Consider the following 27,013-nt stretch of genomic DNA (forward strand, 5'->3'; position numbering starts at 1 on the left):
TTTGAGGACCAGCTTGGACAGCTAGCATTTCTGGGCAGGATCCATGCATAGGTGAGCACGTACCAACACTCACCTCTCCAGCCCGTTAGCTCCTCCCCCTTTGTTGTGGTGTCCACTACGCAGCTCGACGAGTGTGAGGAGTCGTCTTGCCTCTTGACAGAGCGGTGGCTGCAGACGCTTCCTGCTTCAATGACTGCCCTCACATCTAAAAGGTAGGAGACAAACATTTGCACAGAAATTCCGCTCGAAGAACAGGTCCGGGCATCTCTTTTTCCGCTTCCCTGCAAGCTACCCCTCGTGCCCAATTAATTCCCCCCTCCCTTTTCCCTATCAGTCTGCTTGGCTCAAACTGGTTCTCGTTTAAAGTCAGCAACTCCACAGATTTTCATTCCAACTTGCCGAAGAGCCGAGACCGCTATGCGGTACCCTAACCCCACTGCAGGGGAGGCCAGGCTAGGAGGGAGCAACCGGCAACCAAAATTACGGACATTGCGTGCCAGACAGAGGGCATCAGCATACTAACCCACCAGACATGGATTTTCCAGCAGCAAACAGAAGCCGGACCAATCCAGAGATTTCCTACTGCCTGCCATCTACACGTATGAAGCTTCTTTACACTGAATCAGACGACTGGTCCTTCAGTACTGTCTACTCAGATCGGCGGCTGCTCTGCAGATCTCAGGGGGAGTTCTAACATGTTGCCTACGGTCTGGCCCTTTAAACCGGAGATGCCGGGGACCGAACCTGGATACAAAGCAGATCCTCTTCCGCTAACCCACAGCCTTTGCCCAGGGACTAATTATGTGCTCTGTTGTGCCAGCAAAGGACCAAGTAGAGAGAGTCCCGCGTTGCTCATTCTGTTCTCTGCGAGCCGCAAAACAGGACTCACCGTGCATTCCACCGTCACCCAGATTCCTCTTCGGGAACGTGGGCACTTCCGAGGCAAAGACGCTGTTCTCTGAGTGGACGTGGTCGTCCCCGTGGTGGACTTGACCCTGAGAAGGGAACAGCAGGAGCCGCTGGCCTTTCAGGTTGAGCCGTGCAGGGCTGATGAGGGGTCGGCGATAGCGCAAGGAACTGGAGCTCGATGTCACTGAGCCGGCGACGGAGGGCGCCGGCGACGGAATAGGTGAGGAGACGCAGCTTCCAGACAGAAAGGAGAAATATTCTGGAAAACAGGAGCACGGCCAAGAGAAGTGAACTTTTAAGGAAGACGTTCTTTTGGTATCCAACGGCCCATCCCGTCCAGCATCTGGTTTTCTACAAGCTGCATGTAGCAAAATGCAAAGTGATGCACATTGGGGCAAAAAATCCAAACTTCACATACAAGCTACAAGGGTCAGTGCTATCAGTCACAGACCAGGAAAGGGATTTGGGCGTCTTAGTTGATAGTTCCATGGGAATGTCAACTCAATGCATGGCAGCTGTGAAAAAGGCAAACTCTATGCTGGGGATCATTGGGAAAGGAATTGATAATAGAACTGCAAAGATTGTCATGCCCTTATATAAAGCAGTGGTGCGACCGCACTTGGAGTCCTGTGTCCAGTTCTGGTCGCCGCATCTCAAAAAGGATATTGAGGAGACAGAAAAAGTGCAAAGAAGGGCAACAAGGATGATTGAGGGACTGGAGCACCTTCCCTATGAGGAGAGGCTGCAGCGTTTGGGACTCTTTAGTTTGGAGAGGAGGCGTCTGAGGGGGGATATGATTGAAGTCTATAAAATTATGCATGGGGTAGAAAATGTTGACAGAGAGAAATTTTTCTCTCTTTCTCACAATACTAGAACCAAGGGACATTCATTGAAAATGCTGGGGGGGAAGAATTAGGACTAATAAAAGGAAACACTTCTTCACGCAACGTGTGATTGGTGTTTGGAATATGCTGCCACAGGAGGTGGTGATGGCCACTCACCTGGATAGCTTTAAAAGGGGCTTGGACAGATTTATGGAGGGGAAGTCGGTTTATGGCTGCCAATCTTGATCCGCCTGGAGCTGGAATTGCAAATGCCTTAACAGACCAGGTGCTCAGGAGCAGCGGCCGCCAGGCCCTTGCTTTCACATCCTGCACGTGAGCTCCCAAAGGCACCTGGTGGGCCACTGCGAGTAGCAGAGAGATGGACTAGATGGACTCTGGTCTGATCCAGCAGGCTCGTTCTTATGTTCTTAAGGCCATTGCTTTCACCTCCTGCATGGGAGCTCCCAAAGGCACCTGGTGGGCCACTGCGAGTAGCAGAGAGATGGACTAGATGGACTCTGGTCTGATCCGGCTGGCTTGTTCTTATGTTCTTATGTCCCGGGAGGCCTGCAAGCAGGGTGCAGAGACTCCCCCAAATTATTACACTCTGCTTTTCCACACAGCAGCTTGTAAAGGTGTATACGTGGTTCACCGCAAGTGTCCTCTCTCCAGCCAGACCTGTGTTGCGTTTGCAGAAGAGGCAGCTGGCCATCCTCCAAGACTAAGCTTGTTTTTCTGCTGGAAACCCAGAAAAGATCCATCTCCGCATACTCCCAACACAAAATTACCAATGTGATTTCATTTTGAGTTGTTCTCACGGCTTGTTAACGCAACACACACACATGCACACACACAATCCAGCCACAATGCTCCAGGAAATCATTTGCAGGAAGGCTTAGAAATATTGGAGTCAACAGGGGCACATTTCACTGTCAGCTCCTAAAGAGAGCAGTCAGATATTGTTAAACAAAACAGAACAAAAAAAAAAAAACAGATACATATACCCTCTTCAATTGGCAAAATCAAAAACACCTTCTCTTGACACAAAAATCCAGATCCATTCCAACAACTTACAAGAGAATCACTCAAATGTTTGTGGCATTTTTAATTCCTGGGAAGGGCCTTATTGGTGGGGGCAGAGACAGAGAGTAAAGGGATCCAAATCAGACGGGGTCAGAAGGCCGCTAGACAAGTCAGGGGTGGCAGCTAGAGCAAATACTCTTTCATCCTTGCAGAGTTTGGGAGTGCAAAAAAAAAAAAAGCAAGCTGTTTCAAAAGAAATGTTCTGCACTCTTTGGGTTAAAGCCACCCAACTACTAATTAGGTTAGTTTTTAGAGAGGGTATCTATACTCAGCATATATACTTTTAAATAACTATCTTACCTCTCAATCAGTGTTTAGCTACTTTTACTGGATTATTTAATTTTAAATGTTTTGTTGAAGGCTTTCACGGCCAGAATCACCAGGATGTTGTGGGTTTTCTGGGTTGTATGGCCGTGTTCCAGTAGTATTTTCTTCTAATGTTTCACCTGCATCTGTGGCAGTTTGCAAGTGTAATTTGCATGTGTTCAGTGGAATTCATCCATTTTAGCGTTTGTATTTAACACTGAAGTTGCATAATCAATTAGTAAAGGCATTTGCAAACTGCACCTTTAATACTTTTAACAATTGCACATGGTTCTTTCTCCCACCCTGGGTATTTCACAGGTACATATACTCCACTTGCTTTACTTCCACCAGATTCTCTGAAGATGGCAGCCACAGATGCAGGTGAAATGTCAGGAGAAAATACTACTGGAACACGGCCATACAACCCGGAAAATACACAACATCCTAATTTTAAATGTTGTTTTTAATTGCTCAAATGTTTTAATGTTTCTGTGTGTGCCGCCTTAGAAAGGCAGTAGAAAAGTGATAAAATGATGTGATTAAAATAGTGGAAGAAACCAGCCCTCCCAAAAAACCCTTCTGAAGTCAAATACAACATAGAGTAAAAATGCAGCAGAAGCCATTACGAAGAAGGTCGAAAGGAGATGCACCCCCTGCATAAGAAAACTAGCAACTCAGGGAATAAGATAGTCAAGCAGTGTGTCACTTTAAGACCTTTTGGGGCTACCTTTCCATTTGATGAGGATTCACAAGGTGGCAAACATAAAAACATTAAAGAAATTCAACATACAGTTCCCCCTTTGGGGAGGGTTTTAATGAGGGTTATTGCTGACATTGTTTGTTACTGATCGCTGCGTTTTAAATTGTTTTAATGTATTTAAGGGTTATTGTATATATGTGACTTATGTTGTTCACCGCCCAGAGCCCTTCAGGGGTAGGACGGTATACAAAACCAAACCAAACCAAACCAAACCAAAAAATAAGTAAGTAAGTAAGTAAGTAAGTAAGTAAGTAAGTAAGTAAGTAAGTAAGTAAGTAAGTAAGTAAGTAAGTAAGTAAGTAAGTAAGTAAATAATTCAATTAAAGCGTGTAAACAGGCAACATTAGATGGTCAGTAATGGTCCCTCCCTTGCTCCTCTCTCACCAACCATATTTCAAGCCATATAGAGAGACATCTTGACTCTCACCTGACACAGGTGACTCCTTGGAATAAGAGGTCTGTGATGGGGGGCGGCTTCCACTGAACAGATAACCAGAATCTTGAAAGTAAAATAAAAACAGTGACAGACAACTGAAAAGGGGAAGGGAAAAGCCACAACAACATTATACCCCCAAATAATCTTCAGAACATTCTTAAATGTGAGGGGACCAAAGGTAATTTGCCCCCAAAATCCTTCACCCATATAATTGCTCAATAAGGTGAGAAATAAGCACTTCATGCAAACTCAGAGACACCCTTTACTGAAAGGTGTTTCAAATTAAAACAGCAGGGAAAGAAATTCAATTCACCAGATAAGTACGGCCACTCACACAGAGGAGTGGGGAATCCAAGCCGGTTCTCCAGATTATAGCCCGCTGCTTTTAACCACTAAGAAGTCCATGAAAGCAAAATAAAATGAGTACTTCATACCTGTCCTGGCCAAAGAAGGAATCGTGCCCAAGGAGAGGGCCCGGTTTAGCCGTCCAGGAAGAGAGGAAGAGGAAGCTCGCCGTGGAGAGTGGAAGAATTGCTGGTTCATCAATGGCAGAACACTGGGAGGTGTTGGGATGAAAGCAGATGCAGCAGCCGGGGAATACGGGAAGCCCAACCCTGCACTGCTGGGGAATGCCGCCACCGGGTCTCCAGAGAAGTATCTGTGAACAAGGCACACAAGAGGGCATTCAGGACAAGGGTGAACTCCCTGTATGGAGTCTACCATGTCCAAATGCAAACTGGTGCAGCTGCTAAAAGACAGAGGCGCAAAGAGAGGCTTAGAGAGCTGGGGATGTTTAGTCTGGAGAAGTGAAAGTTGAAGGGGGACATGATAGCTATGTTTTAAATATCTGAAGGGATGCCATGTTGATATGGACATATAGTTTATGATGTTTTAAGCCATTGTATTTAATCATATAAGTTATATGAGTGTAATTCACGGGGCACCAAGCACTTCAGAAGCTTACTTTAGTTGGAAGAAACGAAACTCATGGGGCAGCCTGACATGGAGTTTTTCAGGTGATTTGGGAAAACAGGGCCCCACCAAGGAGATAAGGAATTAGCAGAAGCTCGCAAATACAGATAAAGGTAAAATAAAAACCATTAGTTGTTATAGAAACCTTTTACGCAAGGTGTTTTTGACTTAAGTTTCACCAAATATGGGAATGGGCAAGGTGTGGTAAAAGGTGGCATGAGATGACCAGGTCTGTATGTCTTCTTGACTCAAACCAATGGTCAGAAGACAAGGAGGGATGTTTGTAAGAGGGTATAAATTATGTTACACAAGCAACAGCCCCTTGAACCTCCTCCCTGTTGCTAACAGAGGAGAGTTCCCTCTTCTGCGCAGAATTGAATGAAAACAATAAATCTCTGAACACTGAAGAAGCTTTTGGATGGTTATTTTTGTAACCGGTCAGAGCTTTTGCTCTGTGGACAGGGCCTTTGCCCTGTGCCTATCAATGTCAAAGAGGGAGCAAGCGTGTTTTCTGCTGCCTCAAAGGCTTGGACACAGAGTAATGGATTCAAGGTGCAGGAAAAGAGGTTCCACCTAAACATTAGGAAGAACTTCCTGACCGTCAGGGCTGTTCAACAGTGGAATTCACTGCCTCGGAGAGTGGTGGAGTCTCCTTCTTTGGAGGTTTTTAAACAGAGGCTGGGTGAACATATGTCGGGAGTGCCTTGATTGTGTGTTCCTGCATGGCAGGGGGTTGGACTTGATGGCCCTTCTGGTCTCTTCCAACTCTATGATTCTAAAAGTACCTGCAGACATAATGGTTACAGTGTCAAACTAAGGTTGGAGAGATCCTGATTCAGATCCACAGCCAACCAGGATGCTCAGTGCACTCCGGGCCAGTCACTTCCCCTCAGAATGACCTACCTTGCAGAGCTGTTGTGTAAAGATGACAAAGGCAAGATGGCTGGCTTCTTGGACAAAGTAAGATTTTATCACCGTTGCAGTGTTTAAAGCATTCCAAAAACAGAATATAAGGTAGTGGGGAAGGGAATGGAGAAGACATATTTTTAGGCACTTGAAGTCTAGTAACCAGAGCTCGGAAAATAGGTGCTCTTATGACCATATTAAAATAGCACCTTGCTTACGGTCAGCGAAAGAGCTGGTTACGCTGAGTGAGATTAAGAAACAGAAGTCTAGAAATCAACATTACCTGGATTACATTCACATTTTAAAAATTAGTGAGATGAAATTTAAAGAGCACTTTTGGTATTTTTTAAAGATACTGTTGTTACGGTGTTTTATGGAAATACTAGAGAATGAAAGGGGAAAGAAATTTGAAGGGTTTTCTTGTCCTAAAATTAAATGGTAGCTTGCGTTTTTGAGTTCTCCTACTTATTTATTTTCTTAATTTATTAAAATGTTTATATTCAGCCATTCCTCATGGTGCAAAGTAGCTTACAAGAACTGTCAAAACACCTCCAGCTATAACCAAAAATAAAACAGCAACCCCCAAATCTCTCCCCATCCCCCCTTAAGATACCTCACACTTTCTTGAACATCATACAAACCAACATCTTTCATAGCTTTTCAGTTGGAGAGGAGACTGTACCTAATAAAGGTTTTTGGATTGGATTGGACTGGAGTGTACCTCAAGAAAATCCCTCCAAATGTTGCAAACTCTACCTTCTCTTTTGCAGCATCCAGTTTTTGGCAAGAGACACGAAACACCTTTATTTACAGAGAGGAAAACTGATTGGGAAAACAAACTTCCGCTTCGCCCTTTCATGAAGGATTTTCCCAGTGCTCAAGATTTGTTTTCTTGTCTGCTATTTGAAGCGAAATTCTGACGGCTGTCACTTTTCACGTTCCAGTTTTTGAACTGTCGGCATTACTCGACTATAATCCCTGGACTTTCTTCTCCTTTCTTTGAGCTATTTGCTTATGCATTTAATCCCATAAGTCATCTCACTGCTGTGAATACGTCTAGAAATTATTTCATTCATTGAAATCGTTATTGGGGAACGCTACATCTTAACAAGAACAAAGGGGAGGGTGGCTCTTGTCTGACCGCCCTCCTCCCCTTGACGATCTCTTGCCCCCACAGTTCCTGGGATAGCTGCGGGGCCGGCGGGTCAACCTCTCTTCTGCATGTGGGAAAGCTGGCAAGATCCAAACTAGAATCATTGTCTTATAAGGAACCAGAGAGGAGAAAACAGCCTGACAAGTTCATTTCCAAGCTGCAATAAGATTTAAAGGCCACTTCCGGCCATAAGCTAAAGTTGCCAGGAGCGGTTACGGTGGCGGAGTTCTGACCAATTTCTCTAAAAAAAATACTGCAAGGATTTTTCCAAAGTAAGAACAGAGCAGATGACAGACCCCCAGAGTTTACTGAACTTGCTGCAAATGCACTTTTGCACACAAAGGGCTGTGAAGTAAAAATAAGTGAGACGTCAACACTGCAAATATAATTTACTGGGAGCAAGCAGGAAACCACTCAGAGAGGCTTGCTTTGGAGTAAACTCGACTGCCTTTGCACAGGCTGCTTGCCCTCTATTGTTCCCTCCATGCCCCTTAGACTGGGCAGCCAAGCATTTTATATGTCCTTAAGGTGGCAGTGGTACTTTTAGGTTAAAAACACATGTCGACTATTTTCACCAGGAGAAAGACAGGCACGACAGCCAACGAGAGGCTTCGCCTACCGATGCCGGCACCACGGATGGGCCAGCTGGCCAGGTTCATCTGCATGCCTCGCCACTATTGGCTACGAACATCTTGGAGGCTGCTCCAGCTTCAGAACGGGGGGGCGGGGGAGCTGCAATTTTCAGAAGGCACAGAGGAGTTTGGCAGCTTTGCGGAACTGCTCAAGCACTGGGGCGGACTGAATGCAAGACGGAAATTGCCTCTTGTGCACAGAAGAGACACGGCGCCTGGAAAACTGAGCAGTGTGTTCTCTGTTCCCTGATAAATTATAAAAGGGCAGTGGATCTGGAATCCTGCCACGGTGTGCAAGTACGAACACATAATGATATCCATCTCTTCCCTCAATAGCTGTCTGGATCCAGCGAACTCCATCCCCAGATCACGCCAGGTGCAGAAAACTGATGTGGCATAGTGATTACAGCCTTAGGCAAGAATCTCTCACTCTTAGATTTCCCAGGTTACTGAGAGACAAAAGAAGAGGATAAAACCAGTTTCACACCTGATCTTCTTGGAGGGATGGTGGCACAAACAGAATTTTTTTTAAAAAGACCTAATGACTGTGCTTCAAACCTCTGAAATCCGAGAACCCATCTTTCCTTTTCTGCATTTCATTCAAGAGAAACACACAAAACCCCAACGAGGAGCAATCCGGCCCACTGTGTAACCTAATATGTGCTGCTTCAGAGATTAGGTCTATGGCAAAGCACAAGCTGCTATATTTTCCAAAATGCATAAGTATCTCCACTGTGCCCATTATAATCTAATGAGGCTTAGCACCAGCCACAATAAAATTCTGTAGCACCTCCAGAAAAGAAAGGATGATAGAAAGCCTCCCATCTTTTCATCCCAAGAGATATTTTTAGAATATAAGGAGATCATACAACCCTTTGAGAACAAGCTACTAGTTCTTACAGAGCAGGGGTGCGGTGCAAGGCTGGGGGGGGGGGGGGGGGGGGGGGGGGGGGGAGGAGGAAAAGATATGCAATGAATTCTTGGCACAGCCCCACTGCTCAGATTTTGGTGTCTGCATTGCCTTAAGATGCGACAGCGAAGATTTGGACGCATGCTTTCGAGTGAAGAAATGTTTCAAGCTATGCATGGCTGCCAGAGGTCAGAGCAATGAAAACGGAAAACGAAGAAAAAAAGCTGCAGAGTCAAAATGGCTTGTTGCAAAGAGTGAGGAGCCCTTTATTTTCACATTGCGGCATCTTGAATAGAGTTTACAACAGTGTCCATATATAGTGCTTACTAAACAATAAGACACAGACAGGCTACATAAATAAGAGAGGACTTGGGGGGGGGGGAATTTAACCAATACACACACAATCCCTCTGAATGTGGAACAGTGCCTAGTGCGGAAGCATTTCTGCAAAGACCTCCAGAAATCTAGCTCATTTGGGGGGGGGGAGGGGGAAGAGGGAGAAGCACCCCCCCCAGAGCATCTGATTGAAATCTGCAGAAAATAGCAAGAGTTCAGTAGACCTTAAAGACTAACAAAACTTCTAGCAGGGTTGTGAAACCTTCTTCAGATACAGCTAGAATCTAAGTCCATCTGTCTTTAAGTTGAGAAGAGTAAATTCAGACACCCTCTGGCAATAGCACGTAAATATCAATAGCATGTAAATGACAACAGCAGGCGTGATTAGATTAAGTAAGATTTGCAAAGGGGTAGGAAGCGTCCACTATTGCCTTTGGGTGATATTACTCCTCTCTGCTTAAGGACAGATGGACTCACATTCTGACTGTATCTGAAGAGGCGACCTCTGACTCACCAAAGCACAGATCCTGAACGAAATGTTGTTAGCTTTTATGGCACTCCTCTCGTTTCTTTTCCACTGCTACAGACAGACTAACACAATTCCCCATCAGGATTTACCTGACTGAAAGCTAGAAATTCTGGGTAATGGGGGATCTCCTCCTGCCCTCTGAAAGAACTGGAACATAAAATAGAGTTGCTGCATACAACAAATACCAGGGAAAACCGTGCCCTAGCACATCTGCAATGCAAAAGAACATGCCACTAAAACGTGTTCTACCAAGCCAGGCTGCAGATCCATCTAGTCCTGTATTTATTCTAACTGGCAGCAATTCCTCAGGGTTTTGAGATGAGCATTATCTTGCCCTCAATGCAAAATCCTTCAGCTAGGAGCTAAACTTGGGATCTTTGGCATGAAAACCAGGTTAAGCCATTTTTTAGCAAATGCTTCAACAGTTTAGAAAAGAGATCATGTTAGAGAATTATAAATGTTTGCTTTAAAAAGGGATTAGCAGATTCGTGGAGGAGAGATCCTTCAACGACTACTAGTCATGGTGACCAAATGTAACCTCCATATTCGGAGGCAGTCTATCTCTGAATTCCAGTGCCGGGAGGCAACGTCAGGGGAAGGCCTTGGTCATTATGTTCTGTTGTTGGACCTCCAAAGGAACTGGTTGGCCCACGTGAAACAGGACGCTGGACTAGACAATACCACCGGTCAAATTCAACAGGGTTCTTATTATCTTCACAGGAGAAAAATATGTACCATTTCTCTATTCAGCATGGTGTGCAGCCACTCTTTATAAAAAAATCTTAGAACAACCAAGCAAAATAAGTTAGGAACTGCAAAAAGGTTGTTGTGATGAATCTGATGAGAATGAAAATCTGATCCCACTTCTCCAGGGTCCTAGCTCAGTGGCCCAGGTACCCTTCAGTCAGGGCATCCGAGCAAAGGATTATGGGAAGATCTCCATGGCATTGCAGCACGGAAATGGCTGTATTTTCCTTCCTGTGTAGTTATTCGGCACAGCTTTAGCTCCCCAGTCCCAACCAGAGCACCCTCTTCAGGGGGCAGAGCACATTTGCACATACTTCAGAACCAGACACTGTTCTTTTGAATCACATTCTTGCTGTTTCACACAGACGGCAGGAAAATAAAACCATAACTCGGAATTCCCTGGCTGAATAACCAGCAAACAGCAATTTAAGATTCGTCAGGAACCCAATCCTCAGTTTTAAGAACTCCTCCTCTCTTTGCTCACTTCAAAGAATAGAAAGAAACCGGAGTTATCGGCTTCATATAAATACGTACTGAATATAATCAACCGTTGTAGAGAATAAATAATTCTACTTAAAATACACTCATATGCATTGATTATTTTAATTAGCTTCCTCATTGACCTTCATTACCATTGCAAAAGGTTTTCTTTTTTTAAAAAAAGTTTTGAGAAATATATTTAAAGCATTACCTAAAAAAATATAAGTTTGCGGTGCGCCAACCCTTCCAGTAAGAATCATGCGCGGGTGCGCACGTGCACACACACACACACAGAGAAAAGTATTAAATGAAGAGTCAAGGGAAAGTTTTGTTAAATCTAGGATGAACAGAACAGACACATGGTTATATGCAAAGATTGCTTTTTTAAAAGATGCACACACAGAAAATCAGGTTAATCAAGGTCAGAGGAAAATGTTCCTCTCGGTCGTTTTCATTCTGCATCACTGCCGGATGTAAAAGCAGTGGATACTGCCAGAAACCCTTCCTGCATCTTCTCACAACTACAGTCTGGACCAGCTTTGAACCTTCCTATACTTTATCTGGGTGGCAAGAAAGAAGCGAATGATGTGCCAATATGAAGTTTTGACGCTACCTTACGTTGAGTCAAAAACACTCGCCTGTGTAGCTCAGTATGGCTTCTTCTGACTGGCAGCAGTCTTCGGGATCATCCCCCAACACCAGGAAGGAAGATAACCCCCCCTCCCATCCACTCCATGTAGCCCAAATGAGATATTTAGTGCTTAAACAACACTGTGCCCATCTTCCAGATGCTCTCAGCTTCTCAGAGACCTTGCCCCGGACTATACTACTGAGCTATTGGTACAGCTGGAATGGATGCTAAACTCACTTTGAATAAATCCAACATGGCCACCAGCAATCAGATAAAATGGCTTCAAGATGGCTGCCCCCGGACAGGGAGCACTGTAACAATGAAAAGCCATGAAAATCAAGTCATGTCGCAGGAAAAGTGTATATACTAGCAGGGGTCTGCAACCTGCGGCTCTCCAGATGTTCATGGACTACAATTCCCAATTGGCTATGCTGGCAGGGGCTGATAGGAATTGAAGCCCATGAACATCTGGAGAGCCGCAGGTTGCAGACCCTGTAAGCAGAGCCTCTTTTACAATCCTTCACTATACACAAGTTTAACTGTGAGACAATTCAAAGGGAAAAGATTCCTTTGAGGTAAAAAAACTCACAGCTCCTCCACCTAAAAAAACCCCCTAGTGTTTTGAAATATATCCCAGAATCTTTTGCACCAGGCTGTACTTTATGTAGCAAGCAAACTAGAGGGGAAAGCATTCCTCGAACAGACAGTATGCTGCAGTGCTTAAGAGCAGGTGGACTCAAATCTGGAGAACTGGGTTTGATACCCACTCCTCCACAGGAGCGGCAGACTCTTTATCTGGTGAACTGGATTTGTTTTCCCGCTCCTACACATGAAGCCTGCTGGGTGACTTTGGGCCAGTCACAGTTCTCTCAGCACTCTCTCTGCCCCACCTACCTCACAAGGTGTCTGTTGTGGGGAGAGGAAGGGAAAGTAGTTCGTAAGCCTCTTCAAGTCTCCTTACAGCTGAGAAAAGGAAAGTATAAATCCAAACTCTTCAACTTCTTCAACTGGGGAGGGGAATGAGGGATGAAGACTTCTCTGGGGCATGCACTTGGATCCGGCAGAACCTAAGCTCACCGGGCACAATCAGACAGAACAAGCCACCCCTCTAAAGCTCAGCAGAATAACGAGATCTGGAAGGCAGCAAGGTGTCTGTGGGAGAGGGCCCGCAATTCCTCACACCTAAAACAGAATGCTGCTATTCAGTGCAAAGAACACAATTCTGGACAACTTAAAAGGATCAAGGTTTGTGTTATCTTGCCAGTAGCAGAACTAATAATCTGGCTGCAACACACCTAAGCAATATCATAGGAGGAAAACAGGCTTAGCCTAAAAGTCATTCTTAAGGTTGAACTGAACCTCACCAGGCATCATTTTAGCATGGCCCTACAAAGAGTTTGAGTTTGGATTTATATCCCCCCTTTCTCTCCTGTAGGAGACTCAAAGGGGCTTACAATCTCCTTGCCCTTCCCCCCCTCACAACAAACACCCTGTGAGGTAGGTGGGGCTGAGAGAGCTCTGAGAAGCTGTGACTAGCCCAAGGCCCCCCAGCTGGCGTGTGTGGGAGTGCACAGGCTAATCTGAATTCCCCAGATAAACCTCCACAGCTCAGGCGGCAGAGCTGGGAATCAAACCCGATTCCTCCAGATTAGATACACGAGCTCTTAACCTCCTACGCCACTGCTGCTCCTACTCCAAACTGTCTGCTACAGCCAAGATGACACGACTCCACGCAGTCCCAGGGATGGGAGACCACAGGCAGTCCCACACAAATGTGACTGTTTTTATTAATTGTGGGACTATATTTGCAAAAGTATCTACTTGGATACAGGTGAAATCAGGCAAACAGGGGCCTGTCACAGACTAAAATGTGCTTGTTAACAGCAGAAGTATGTTTCCGTCTGGACACTGAAAATATTTTCCAAAAAAGTCGGAAAGAAGGATGATTCCAGAAGCCACACTTGAGGAGAGTAGTTGTGGATTTAGCTAAAAAGCAAACCTGTACAGTTAACCACAGTCAAGGATTTGCAGATACCCACGATCCACTATCTCCTCCAAGCCCATTACATTTATTTTAAAAAATCCAACAGGGCTATTTCCAAAATCTAACAGGGCTATTTCCAAAAATCCAACAGGATATTTCCAAAATCCAACTCACTCATCTTTGGTGGGCAACCACATCTCACTGTGCCACAGCTCCCTAACCAGGGTTTTCTGCAAAAACTGGTTTTTTGCACATGTTTGCAAACATCTGCAGATGTCCTGGTCCTGTGCAGGGTAGTTACGGGGATTTTGTTGACAGTGAGGAGCAGTAATTTCACACCCAGAAGGAAGGGCCAAATTACACGGAGCATCTGCTAATGGCAACTGCTAGATCAGGGATCTTCAAACTGTTCAGTGCAAGGGCCACGTCGTATATTTCACATATATTCGAGGGCTGAGCGCTGAACTACAAGCTTGGCCTCGCTGGATGAAGCTTTATACTGCTGGCTCCGCCTCTGAAGTCACATGGACTTTGGAGGCGGCCCCCGCAGTTTAAAGATGGAACCACCCAGGCTGAGCCCAGTTTTGAATGGGTGGAAGAGAGAAAAGCGGCTTTGGGCTAGATTAAATCATTTGTCAGGCCAGACATGGCCCACAGGTCATACTCTGGAGAGCGCTGTGCTCGATCAAGAGCGTAACTTGTTCCAAAAGGTAGATAGGATGGTTTCTAATCAGAGACTCTTTCCTTACATAAACCTGCATGTTCTAGTTTCACCTCCCTTGATGGGAAAGTTTAGGAATGAGGGCAAGTTAAAAGTTAGAAACACAACAGTCTCAATACACACCTTGCGATACACAGATGTTAACGGTGGTCAAAGTTTTAGTGAATTTAGTCTGACATGCCCAAATGCACACCCCCTGCTGACCCCACCCTTCCTGTGACCTGCACTGCAATACAGGCACAAACATGCTGTTAATCAGAGCAAGGCCATTTGAACTACCATCTCCAGCCCCATACCAGAACTGTCTACGTAGCGTTATAACACTGTGCTGTTCTAAAACTTCCCATACAAAAGTCACAGGAACTCAAGGAAAGGAGAGAATAATCCCTACTAGGGTATGCCTGGTACAATGGATTTAAACCAGTTTCAATCCGGTTTTAGCCACTACGCTTCCCAGCCAGCCATGGAATCTTGGAAACGGTGGTTCCGGGGAAAGGGCTAGAGATCTCAGACTGTGAATCCTAAGCCCTGCAATGAAATAGAAACATGCACACAATTTCTGCGGTTCTTCAAAGCGAGCAACGGCAGCGAATCAACGGTTCCAAAGCAGCTTCGAGTCGGCAGCGCTCAAGAAGAGGCCTGGCTGCTTAGGATGAGGGGGTTCCCTCCAGGACAAGCTGGCGAGATACAGGCACACACGCAGAGAGCAAAAGCGGAGGCGAGGAGGGAGGGAGGACAGACAAATCGCTTGAACCAGAAGCGGCAAAAAAAGAGGACATGTTTTGCTGGAGTTGCAGTCTGTAGGGAGAAGATGCAGCTTTAGTGTTTGGGTGGGATGGAGCACCTGGGAGAGCTCGGACCAATGTATCCAGGGCTTGATGCTACAACCATTGGGAGTGATCCTTCACAGTTAGTTAAAAAGAAAAAATAAAGGGGGGAAACCCCAAAAAAGTTAAAAACAGGAGAGACACTCCACGGTAATGAAGGCCTGGATTTTTCTGCATGTACCCCTCCCCCCCAAAGTCACTGTTCTAGCTCTGACCTTCGGGAATGGGGTCTCTGCTGGCCAGTCGATTTCCTGGTGGCGACAGCTGCTGCGAAGCCCACGAGGCAGCACAGGGACGTTGTGCTAAACTTTGCAGTGTCCAGCCAGCTGGGGGTGTCGGCCTGCAGGTACTTCTCGGCCAGATGGAAGCTCATCACCAATAGCCACAGGACCGAGGCAAAGGCATCGATTCGGCGCAACCTGGGAGGCGGAAAGGGTTAGAAACAGTCAGTGTAAGAACCAAGAGCCAATGTAAGAGCCGGCATGGTGTAGTGGTTAAGAGCAGGTGCGCTCTAATCTGGATTCCCCGCTCTGCCACCTGAGCTGTGGAGGCTTATCTGGTGAACCAGATTAGCTTGTGCACTCCAGCACACTCCAGCTGGATGACCTCGGACCAGTCACAGTTCGTCAGAGCTCTCTCAACCCCACCCACCTCACAGGGTGTTTGTTGTGTTTTCATGCTGCTAGAGGTATTGATCTTTTAAGTTTTCCAAGTTACATCGTGAAATACTGAGCTGCTTAATCTTTCAATACATTTCTGTTCACAACGTTATTTTAAGGTTTTATTCTGGCTTTCCCAAATTTCTCAGGATTCCCTGTTTTTTCCGACTGGGTATTTCATTTTTATTTTACCTGTTCCGCCGTAAGCTACAGGGTGCCCCAATTTTGGGAGACAGTCGTGGGATATGGGTATTTAAAAACCAGTTAATACCAAAGGGAATGGAGACCCATTTGCTTTGATTACATCTGGATTAATAATTCAACAGAGACCACCACAGCTGCGATGCTTGGAATTCAATAAGCCAATCTGTTTGTTTGTTTGTTTGTTTGTTTGTTTGAAGCATCGCAAACAACACAGTTCATGGACACTCCACCTACCCCTTAGCCCACGTACCTGATGCGTCCAGCTAACAACATGGCCAAGATGCACATGGTCAGCCCCAGGGCCACCACCGCCACTTGATGGTTCTTCCCATAGGTCCAGACAGCACTCAGTGCCGCTAGTAGTTGATCCGGCAGCAGGTGAACCATCTCTCGCCAGTCCAGGAATTCCAGCAGGGTTCCATTGCTGGGGGATGCTGCCTCACTCCCGTTCCTTGCCAGTGAAGACGGAGGAGGGCTCGCAGGCCCAGGGGAGAAAGGGTTGCCCGATCCGTAAAGACCCATGGCGATGAGGATGGCACAGCTGAGGAAGGCCAGGAAACGCAGTGCTAACACGTGGATCGGTGTGGTGGTGGAGGCTGCGGAGGCAGCCGCATAGAAACTCTGTGGAAGAGAAATGGCTTCAGCTGCAAACAGACCACACGGGGGAGACCTCCAGCATCTACATGAGTGCAAATGGTGCGACCAGCTGATCTTGCGTGAAAAGTGAGATCTCAAGCAGAAACCCATCCCCAGGAGCCTTCCCCCTTCAGAAGGGAAGCAGGCAACTGATGGGGGCAAGGCCTCTTTAGTAGCAGCCCCTCGACTACAGATGATCGACTGCAACCTCCCCATTGCTGCTCTCCTGGTTTGCAGCTGATGTACTGCTTTAGGGAAAGAATTTAAGTTTTTCCCACCAGGTTTTCCCATACTGTTTTGCTAGTTTTTAATGGGTGGGGTTACATTCGCAGTGCACCTTTAAAAGATCAAACTGCCTCCTGTGGTCCTTATTTACATTGATTATTTCCCAGTTTTAAACTGTTGCTTTTCATAGAATCGCAAAGCTGGAAGAGACCCCAAGGGCCATCCAGTCCAACCCCCCTGTCATGCAAGAAGACACAATCAAAGACACCCTTGACAATGGCCATCCAGCCTCTGTTTAAAAACCTCCAAAGACTGCCGTGCTGGGGAGCGAGGCGTCTTTGAAAGTCCCGCAGAAGCCGGTTGCCTTGGCTGCCGGCTTCTGCGGGGCGTTCAAAAGCGCCTCGCCCCCCCTGCCTTTTGGCCCGGCCCTCCACAATATTTTCTGTTTCTTATGTGGCCCCATGGAAAAAATAATTTCCCACCCCTGGTCTAGGATCTGAGAAGATCCCTCCCCTTTCTCTTTCGCCAGGGTTCCCACAAACAACTGCCAGATTCCAGGAGGAAACAACGGACGCTGTTAGTTCGGTGCCCCCACCTGCATGTAGGAGTGGTCCATCTTCCGGTGACTGAAGTGATGGCGGAGCAGCAAAGCCCGCAGCTGCCGGTTCTGGTGCTTGATGTAGTATTCCACGGCAGCTTGGCAGGGGCGGCAAAGCTTGTAGGTTTGCTCCAAATGATGTTTGTACACTTCAATCTCCTCGTCGTATTTCCCCTGCCCAAGGGAGAGGGAGGAACAGCAGAGAGACGAGGTCAGTTCCAGGCCACCCATTATTACTTGTGAGGAAAAATAAATTACAACCCTACTAGCCAGATTCTTCCCTTTCAAAAGCAGAACTGAGAGAAAAAGGTTCCAGATATCCAAGCGCACTTGGCCGCAAACTCCATTCTCTTGCAGCAGCCCCGGAACAAAAAGCCCCTTGTGTTAATCTGCCGTGGAGGAATCACGGCCTCCTTGTAGCTGTGGCATCTGAAATAAGTGGGGCAGATTTTTCAAATGGAGTTTGTACTGGAGGCTTGTGGGGGGGGGGGGGGGAAAGAAGACAGGCAGAAAAATGAAAAATAAAAGGAAAGATTGTGGTGGGTAGGGGGGTTGGCATAGAGAAGGCTGCCCAAATTGCCAAGAGGGCATGGAAACAGGAGGGTGGCTCTATGAAACAAAAAAGTTTGCTATGCCACTACTGAACACACACAAAAATTTGAAAAGGGGGACAAGTCTTAGTCTGGCTTAGCTCCTGCAGAACAGAATTGGAACCAAACGTAAAGCAGCCACACCGGTGACAAAATATCTCAAAAGAAATAAGCAACCGGATGGAGAGAGGCTAAATGTTTAATTCTATATTGAGAGCCTAAGACAGTGATGGCGAACCTTTTTGAGACCGAGTGCCCAAACTGCAACCCAAAACCCACTTATTTATCGCAAAGTGCCAACAAGGCAATTTAACCTGAATACTGAGGTTTTAGTTAAGAAAAAATGGTTGGCTCTGAGGCGTGCATTACTCGGGGGTAAGCTTGGTAGTAGTCGGTGGCTTTGCTTTGAAGCAACTCTTCGAACAGGTGAATCATGACCCTAGGAGGGTTTACTCAGAAGCAAGCTCCATTGCCAGCAACCGAGCTTACTCCCAGGTAAAGGATCACACTTTAGTTCTTTAAATGAAAATCAGTGGGGTTTAACAGCGCTTAACAGGGTTACCTACACTGCTTCCCCAAAACTAGGTCTTAGGTTTAATGCTAATAATCGAGCCCAGTGGCCCAGGCCAACCTAGATGTGTGTGTGTGTGGGGGGGGGGGCGATTTCCCCCCCACATGATGAACTCTGTTTGTGCATGCCCACAGAGAGGGCTCTGAGTGCCACCTCTGGCACCGTGCCATAGGTTCGCCATCACTGGCCTAACATAAACCACCATCAAACGTTTTACTTCTCACGTTATTTTTTATCACGAAGGCATAAACAATTTAGGTCAATACAGGATCAAACAGTTTGCCTCGCTCCACCTGGTCGCTTAGTTCTTTTGAGGTATTCTCCTGTAGAACAGCGACCAGCCACAGGGCATAAAGGCATTGCCAAAGCATCTCTTGCTGTTTACAAGGGAGGATAAAGAGTCTTTAGTCTCACACCGGTTTGAGAGAAAGTGGCCAAGAGATATAAGGCTCATTCCGCACATGCAGAATAATGCACTTTCAAACTGCTTTCAGTGCTCTTTGAAGCTGTGCGGAATAGCAAAATCCACTTGCAAACAGTTGTGAAAGTGGTTTGAAAATGCATTATTTTGCATGTGCGGAAGGGGCCCAAGAGTATGTTGAAGGGGAGAAAGGAGAAGAAAAGTGGAAGGCCAAATTTGGTTCTTGCTGCCTCTGTCTCTTGTAAAGAGTGAACCACTTTTGAAAAGGGGATGTGTGTGCGCGCAAACCTCCAGACCCACCCAACTCCCCAGCATTCTTGTCCAGCTGTTCGACCCTTCTGTCTCTGTTTGCCCAAAACGGATCCATACCTCCTCCCTGGGCATGAAGGATGCCAGCTGCTTGATCTTCAGGGTCTGGTAGCTGTTGCATTTCTTGCAGAGCAAAACCTGGCTGCTCACCCACTGTTGGGGCTTGGTGGGGTCATAGCAAGCAGCGGCACCGGTGACAACGTGGTTCAGGTGTTCCATATACTGAGCTGGGATGGGCTTGTTGTAATCGCCGTTCTGTCCAGAGATCAGGCAGAATTGCAAGATCAGGATTCAGCAAGATTACCACAGCAGCCGTCCTGCAGAACCCACATTACAAGGTGAAGCCTTCAGAGTCAGCATGATGTAGTGTCGGGCTGGTTAAAATCCCCACTAAACCATGGAAGCTAATTTGGTGAGCATGGGCAAGTCATACACAAGGGAGTGTGGTGGTGCTTGGGGCTAAAATGAACACAGTTGTTGTGTGTTTATGAGTGTGTGCTGCAGTGGAGAGCATGCTGCTTTCTTACCCACAAATCCAGAAGTGGGATCCAGCAGGTTCTCACAGGTTCCCGAGAGTAGGTTACTAATTATTTGTGAGTGCCGTGAGGGAGTGACTAATTGGTGATTTTGCCACGTGATTTTTGCCTTAGTTAAGCCCCTCCTCTCAGCAGTAGCGCGCAGAATTTGAAGCAGTCTAGCAGGAGGTGCACCAGCGTGCGTGGCAGCCTGCGCCTGCGTGCATTCGTTTCCCACCCAAGGACCGGCGCAGCGGCTGCGTCCTTGCCACAACCCCGCCCCGGAATGCCCAGCCACGCCCCCATCGTGCCCCGCCCAGCCCCATTGGCGCTACGCCACAGTTTGAATCCCACCACCATGGGAACCTGTTACTAAAATTTTTGGATCCCACCACTGCACAAGTCTATACTTATTCCTTTCCAGTAAAGCTGTAACCACTTTTTAAAAAAGCTACAGGTAATAAACCTCTCAACTTTCGAAATCCCAGATTCACCTTTCAACTTTTCAAAAGGCAAAAAGCCTTCAAGAATGTAATGATCTCTGGGCAATATATTTACAAGTAGACCCTCCCCTTTTTCACAAACACACAGAGCCAGGCAGAGAACTGGCCCTTGATTTCCATTTGGAGAGAATGGCCCTCACCAAGGGGGATTATGGGAAATGACTCACCTCTTGGAAACCATTGTACTGCTCACAGTTGGGGCAATCCCAACAATTGCGGTTCCCATAAGGCACCACAGTGTCCTGGTTGCAGAACCAGCAGTTCACAGTTGTGTGCGTGGGTTTCTTCCTGCAAAGGCAAAGAGAAGAATACTGTTCAGGAGGAAGGGCCCAGGACCATTAAGAGTGAAGATGGCTGCATAGGCCACGTTTTAATACAGGAATATAGGAAGATGCATTACATTGAGTCAATTCACAGGTCCATCCAACTCAACAGAGTTGATTTCAACTGTCCAGGACCTCTCGATAACAAAGGTCTTCCCTCTAAATGGGATGCTGAGGATTAAACCCAGGAATTTCTGTACCAAAGCAGGTGGTTTAACCTTCAACTATGTCCCCTCCCCATAAGAAGCTGCCCCATTGGTCTGCAACGTTCAGTATGGTTTATCCTGATTGGCTGCAGCTCTCTGGGAGCTTTCCTTGGTGCAGAGACACCTCCTTGTGTGTAAACCCCCCCCCCACTAGATGTTAGATCTGCACATTATAAGGAAACACCAAAAATATTAACCAGCCTAGAAGAGGAAGAACAATGGAAGGGTATCATATTCCCCTCATTAACCACAGCCCAGAAGCCTTCAGGAAGCATGCCCTGTGGTCGCCAGGCAACCAGATCCCCACCACATTCAATGGGAGTATCTTATGGTTGTCCCAGCAATCCCTCCCTACTCACTTCCTCTTCCTGTGACCATGTCCTGGGGTTACCAGGCTACCTCAAGATGTGAGGAAGGAAACCTCTTGGAGTTGCTAGGCAACTGCAGACCCTGCCCTCGAACAGCTGACATAAATGGTTAGAAGGGAGAGCTGCCAGGTTGCTGAACAACCCCAAGGGACTCCCATAGCCCTCCATGAGGAAACTGTTGCCTGGCAACGTCAAGCCACACTTCCTGCTGCACACTGACCTGGAAGTGGTTTACAGCCTAATGGTTGCCTAGCAACCCAAGAGGCTTCCATTCCTGCAACTGGATAAAGGGGAGAAGAAACACCCAGAATCTGAAATTATAAGGACAAAAAAGAGCGTGCAGATGTCCAGGAGGATACAGAGCCAGAGATTCATCAATATCATCTTAGATTGAGGAGGGATCGTTTGGGACCTAATTCTAAATTAATTCTAAACCTTTTCCAGGGTGGAAACCCTTACAACAACAGGCCCAAGATATAAATTACAGCCAGCTGTGATTAAGCAGTTCTTTTAACTTACGATTGGGCTTTGTGTATTTGAAAGGGGGGGAGAAGAGGGCCTTCATTGTGAAGGACGCCTGGCCATGTGCTGGAATGAACACTTGCACAGCAGATGCACGGCAGATGGGATTTCTCTCCGTGCGCATTGAGGTGGTGTCGACAAAGGGGCAGTTGATGACTGCTTCAGACCTCACGGCCATGAATCTGCAACTGTGGCATCCAACGACATCATGGAGGTGAGAATTTACCATCCTGGACCATCTGCCGTGCAAAGCCAACAGGGAACGTCTCCGAGAAGTGCCCATTTCAGACTATGCCTCTGCATCAAAGTGGCCTCCAGCCTTGCAACTAATCTTCAACTGGTTGGGGAACAATAACCCTGGCCCTAGGTTACAGGGCATTTGTAGGAACTTCAGCGATCAAATGTGAGGTGGTTCAAACCCTGAACATGCTTTACAAATTGCAATCGACACGACAATTCCCTAGGGTTTTCAAGGCAAGAGATGAACAGAGGGACCCTGGAGCTAGGTGGTCTCCCATCCCATTTCCCTTCCAAGATCAGACGAGACATTATCACTGAACCCTTACTTGCCATATAATTGGAAGGGATGAAAGCTACAATATTTCAGGTGGACGATAAATGGCTGTTAGGCCGTCACAAGAGCCAACAAAATTGACTCAAGCAAAGACACTGCCAGCCCCAACAGAAGACCTGGAAAATAGAACCAGCCACTGGACCTCATCCTTTTTGGGACGTAAGTGACCAACATAAGAATCCTCTCCTATTTCCTGGCTTCTCCCCACGTTCCACAAGGGCTCTTTTGAAGGACAGTTGTTGGCAACATCAGCGTGCAAAGCGCCAGCTGACGCCAGCTGGGAGAAACAAGGCCTGCAACTTTCATCTGCAGCAACCTAATCTTCTGTCGGCCAGATCTCACTGCAGCTGTTTTCCTTGAATGAATGGATGGATGTTAACCAAAACACTGAAGGCAGGAACAGACACCGTTCAACAGGAGAGTGCGCCAGTCTTCCTTTTCAGCTGCTCCCTGGCTAGGACCTCAAGATCTCTTAATGTACATTAGCTGCCTCTGTCTGGCCTTGCAAAGGTTCCCATCTAAGCTACTAGTCCACAAAGAAGTTCATTAGGCCGACTGCACACAAATCTAAGGTTGCTTGGGCTAAAAGACCGCGATCTTTCTCCAGTTCTGGTCGCCGCATCTCAAAAAGGATATTGAGGAGATAGAAAAAGTGCAGAGAAGGGCAACAAGGATGATTGAGGGACTGGAGCACCTTCCCTATGAGGAGAGGCTGCAACGTTTGGGACTCTTTAGTTTGGAGAGGAGGCGGCTGAGGGGGGATATGATTGAAGTCTATAAAATTATGCATGGGGTAGAAAATGTTGACAGAGAGAAACTGTTCTCTCTTTCTCACAATACTAGAACCAGGGGGCATACATTGAAAATGCTGGGGGGAAGAATTAGGACTAATAAAAGGAAACACTTCTTCACGCAACGTGTGATTGGTGTTTGGAATATGCTGCCACAGGAGGTGGTGATGGCCACTCACCTGGATAGCTTTAAAAGGGGCTTGGACAGATTGATGGAGGAGAAGTCGATTTATGGCTACCAATCTTGATCCTCTTTGATCTGAGATTGCAAATGCCTTAACAGACCAGGTGATCGGGAGCAACAGCCGCAGAAGGCCATTGCTTTCACCTCCTGCATGTGAGCTCCCAAAGGCACCTGGTGGGCCACTGCGAGTAGCAGAGAGCTGGACTAGATGGACTCTGGTCTGATCCAGCTGGCTTGTTCTTATGTTCTTATGACCTCTGCAAAGCCACCAACCTGAGTCTTACACAATGGCAGGTGGGTGGTGGTAAGCAAAGCAATCCATGCTCACCAAATTAGCTTCCATGGTTCAGTGGGGATTTTAACCAATCCTGCCTCTGCCTCTGTCAGGGCAGTACCACTTCAAACTGTACATGCAGGCCAATAATGGAAGTCCCCACCCCACAAATGCCCTTCACATAGAAACTGAGAGGTCAAGAGCAGGGTTCTCTGGTTTTTCCCTCTGGGAAACTAATTTTCTACCTGCAGGTAATTTTGGCACAGGAATGTTCAGCAATTACAGTTTTTACCTGCAGCCCGAAGTGGTATAATCCAAGCACAGGTTTACCTACTAACCCGGGCATTCTTAAGATACCAAAATGCAGGTTTGGCGAGACGCTCCAGTCTGTGAGACAAAATGTGCATAAACCGAGGATGAAGCTGTGAACCTTTTCATCAATCTTAGGGGGAGGGAAGGATCTCCCTGGTGCCCCCTTTTCCAGACTTCATAGCTAAAATCTCCAGCCCCACCATCTTGCTGATCCCTTTTATATCCGTTGCCATGGAAAGGGGTATTAAAATATAGCCTAATGAACCACTGATCCCCTGAACTTACAGACACAATGAAGACCAAACAATACACTCCCACTAAGGAGAGGGTTTGGGTGGCAGACAGGATAATCAAGTGATTTATGAACTGTCAGGATTGCTTTGCTGGATTCTCCCCGCCACCATCTTTGTCTAGACTGGCATTATGTCCCTGAAGGTGGGAAATGGAAATCAGAGAGAAAGGGACAGTTTTGCTGTAGCGTTGGTTATTTAAAGGTATAATGTTCCTGTACATGGAGGTTCCTCTTAACCACCACGGTCAATTATTAGTAGAGCTATGTCTCCATAAAGAAGGGTTCCTGCCACCATTATGCAGCAGCTAATTATTTCACTTAATTGCTTGAACTTCATAGGCCACTGAAAGTTGTATAAATTTTGATTTAGGAAGCATTCTCCGTTCCGCATAAAAGTTCTGAGCTTCCTCAAACTGCACTTGACTCTGAGCCTCAAACCACCACCAAGGAGGAATAACTAGCGCAGGACTAGAGAAGTTCACTGAACTCCAATGAACACAGACAGCGACTAGAAAGAACTTGATTCGGGTCCACACGTGGTCTTGAAACATGCCAGATACAGCTGGACAAGAAACCATGCCTCAACTTGACCTACCTCACAGGGCCCCTAATTCAAAAAAGAAAGAAGGAGTAAACACGTGAGCAGGAAGCCCATCGCATCTCTGTATGAGTCACTGCTCTGAATTGGCTTCCTTTTCAACTGCTGCAGCATACGGACCAACTGGATTATCCAACAACTCTGATGCTAAAATGCCAATGATTAGCAGCTCTTTGAGGATGCTGTCCATGGTATCTCTGCATGATGTTCATGCATTTTCCCAGATCAGTGACTCTGGCAGAAACACAGAGCAGGAAATTCAATACTCTAAGTAAACATATTTTTTTTAAAGGAATCTGGTGCGCCCGTTGACATTAATGTAGAGTGAAAACATGCCTTAGCTTATCATAGCTGTGGGATGTTTTGAACAAGAGTCCCGGCATACCTAAGATCAGGTCATGACTGGAGGGTGTGAGAGCCGTTGGGTGCAAATGGCCCCCAAAGAATCACATTCTTAGCATTCCACCAAGATACACTAGAAAAAGACATGCCTAATTCCTTTGCCTGCAGTCACAAAACCGGCCAGAGAAAACACACCCTTTGCTTTCTGCTCAATGTATTTCCCTTGTCCAAGGTCAAATATATCAGCTGCAGAGAGGGGTGAGAGAAGGTTTTCATAAAGATTTTAAAAGACAATCCAAGCACTATTTCTTTTAAAGTCTATTGTCACGAATTATACATCAGCAACAGCCTTTAGTACCTGTACCCACAGGCGTTTCAGTAAATCTATCAAAAGGTTAAACACACATATGAAATCATGCCCAATTCAATCATTTCTGATGCAGAAGGAAGAATCAGCTGCCAATTGAGGAAGCTCCCCATTGTATCTCTGCATGAGTCCTTGCTCTAGTTGAGCCTATTTCTGATCAGAAGGCACACCCCGATCAAAGATTCATGCAGGAATTCAAGAGGGGGTCATTTAGGGAGACCAGCAGCATTATATCATGACATAAATGGCCCAGGCTAGCCGGATCTTGTCACATCTTGGTAGCAAAGCAGGGTTAGTCCTAGTTAGTACTTAGATAGCAGCCCGCCAGAGAAGTTCAGGGTTGCTATGCAGAGGCAACAGCAAATAACCTCTGGAGATCTTTTGCCACATAAGTTGTCCATAACTTGATGGCAAAAAATAGCAATTTTCAATTCTAGCAAATGAACTTGCCCTGCTCTTATCACTTTTGGCACAGGTATCTGACAGTTATTTTAGGCTCTAAGCTACAGCTGGGATCACCTGTAAACAATAAGAGAACTCTGGATCCAGCTACTTATATAGGAACATGGTGACAATTCTGGCAGAGATTGTGGCACATTAGAACCAGTTTGGAAAACTCATTTCACACACAAACAACATGCAAAGGTACACATACACAGAAATCAGAATCTAATTGCAGCTTTAAATCCACAAAAGTTGCTAGTCCACAGAGCCCTTCACTAGGCAATGAAGCAGACGTGCATAAGGTCTGGTGTACCCTTGCAAGAGACTGAGGCCCCTTCCGCACATGCAGAATAATGCACTTTCAAACTGCTTTCAATGCTCTTTGAAGCTGTGCGGAACGGCAAAATCCACTTGCAAACAGTTGTGAAAGTGGTTTGAAAGCGCATTATTTTGCTTGTGCGGAAGGGGCCTGAGGTGGGACCACCACTTCAGGCTCCAGCACACCTATTCCCCTTTACATAAAAAGACTCCCCTCGAATAAAAATGCTGCAAAACAGTGAAGAAGCACGAGCATGTCTTGGCTAGCTGTTCTGATTTTCCAATGGCACAGATTTTATTATAACACATGTGTACAGTGCATTTCAAAATATTATTCTCCTGCACACTAATCTAACATTCCTGCATGTGTGAACCATGCACGTGGTCTGAGTGTAAAGCCCCATCCCCACCCTGCACCTATTTTCATTAGGAAATCCTTGCATGATACCAGAGACCAGGAGAGTGCCTAACACGGTTTGCACTGATCTCTCAAAGAGCATATTCATGCTAACCAGTTTAACTGGTTTAAATGGTTGTGTCCTCTTTCCCTGGGAACTCTGAGCATCGTGTGAAGGTACCGTGCTCCTAGTAGCCCTGGCCAGAATTTCCAGGATTCTGTGGCAGATAACTACATGGCAACGAATAATAATATCAATATGCCATCTTAGTTACTCTAGGTTTTTCTTAACTGTGTAATTATTTTAATTTTTAATTTATCATT

General features: G+C 46.3%; 1 protein-coding gene across 2 annotated transcripts in view; it reads right to left on the reverse strand.

Annotated features, from left to right (window-relative positions):
• The window catches only part of TMEM201 (transmembrane protein 201), a 32,030-nt gene that overhangs the window by 3,093 nt on the left and 1,924 nt on the right, over positions 1–27,013 (reverse strand). The window contains exons 2-10 of one of the 2 annotated variants that reach the window (XM_048518819.1): positions 20,545–20,665; positions 19,420–19,614; positions 17,466–17,642; positions 16,260–16,630; positions 15,362–15,565; positions 4,753–4,976; positions 4,310–4,381; positions 890–1,168; positions 64–205 (exon numbers count right to left, since the gene is read on the reverse strand). In XM_048518819.1, coding sequence (XP_048374776.1) covers positions 64–205; positions 890–1,168; positions 4,310–4,381; positions 4,753–4,976; positions 15,362–15,565; positions 16,260–16,630; positions 17,466–17,642; positions 19,420–19,614; positions 20,545–20,665 — 1,785 coding nt within the window. The remainder of the gene's footprint in view (positions 1–63; positions 206–889; positions 1,169–4,309; positions 4,382–4,752; positions 4,977–15,361; positions 15,566–16,259; positions 16,631–17,465; positions 17,643–19,419; positions 19,615–20,544; positions 20,666–27,013) is intronic. The other variant, XM_048518820.1, reaches the window with a different exon arrangement.

The sequence above is a fragment of the Sphaerodactylus townsendi genome, linkage group LG16 (genome assembly GCF_021028975.2).
Source record: "Sphaerodactylus townsendi isolate TG3544 linkage group LG16, MPM_Stown_v2.3, whole genome shotgun sequence".
Lineage (NCBI taxonomy): Eukaryota > Metazoa > Chordata > Lepidosauria > Squamata > Sphaerodactylidae > Sphaerodactylus > Sphaerodactylus townsendi.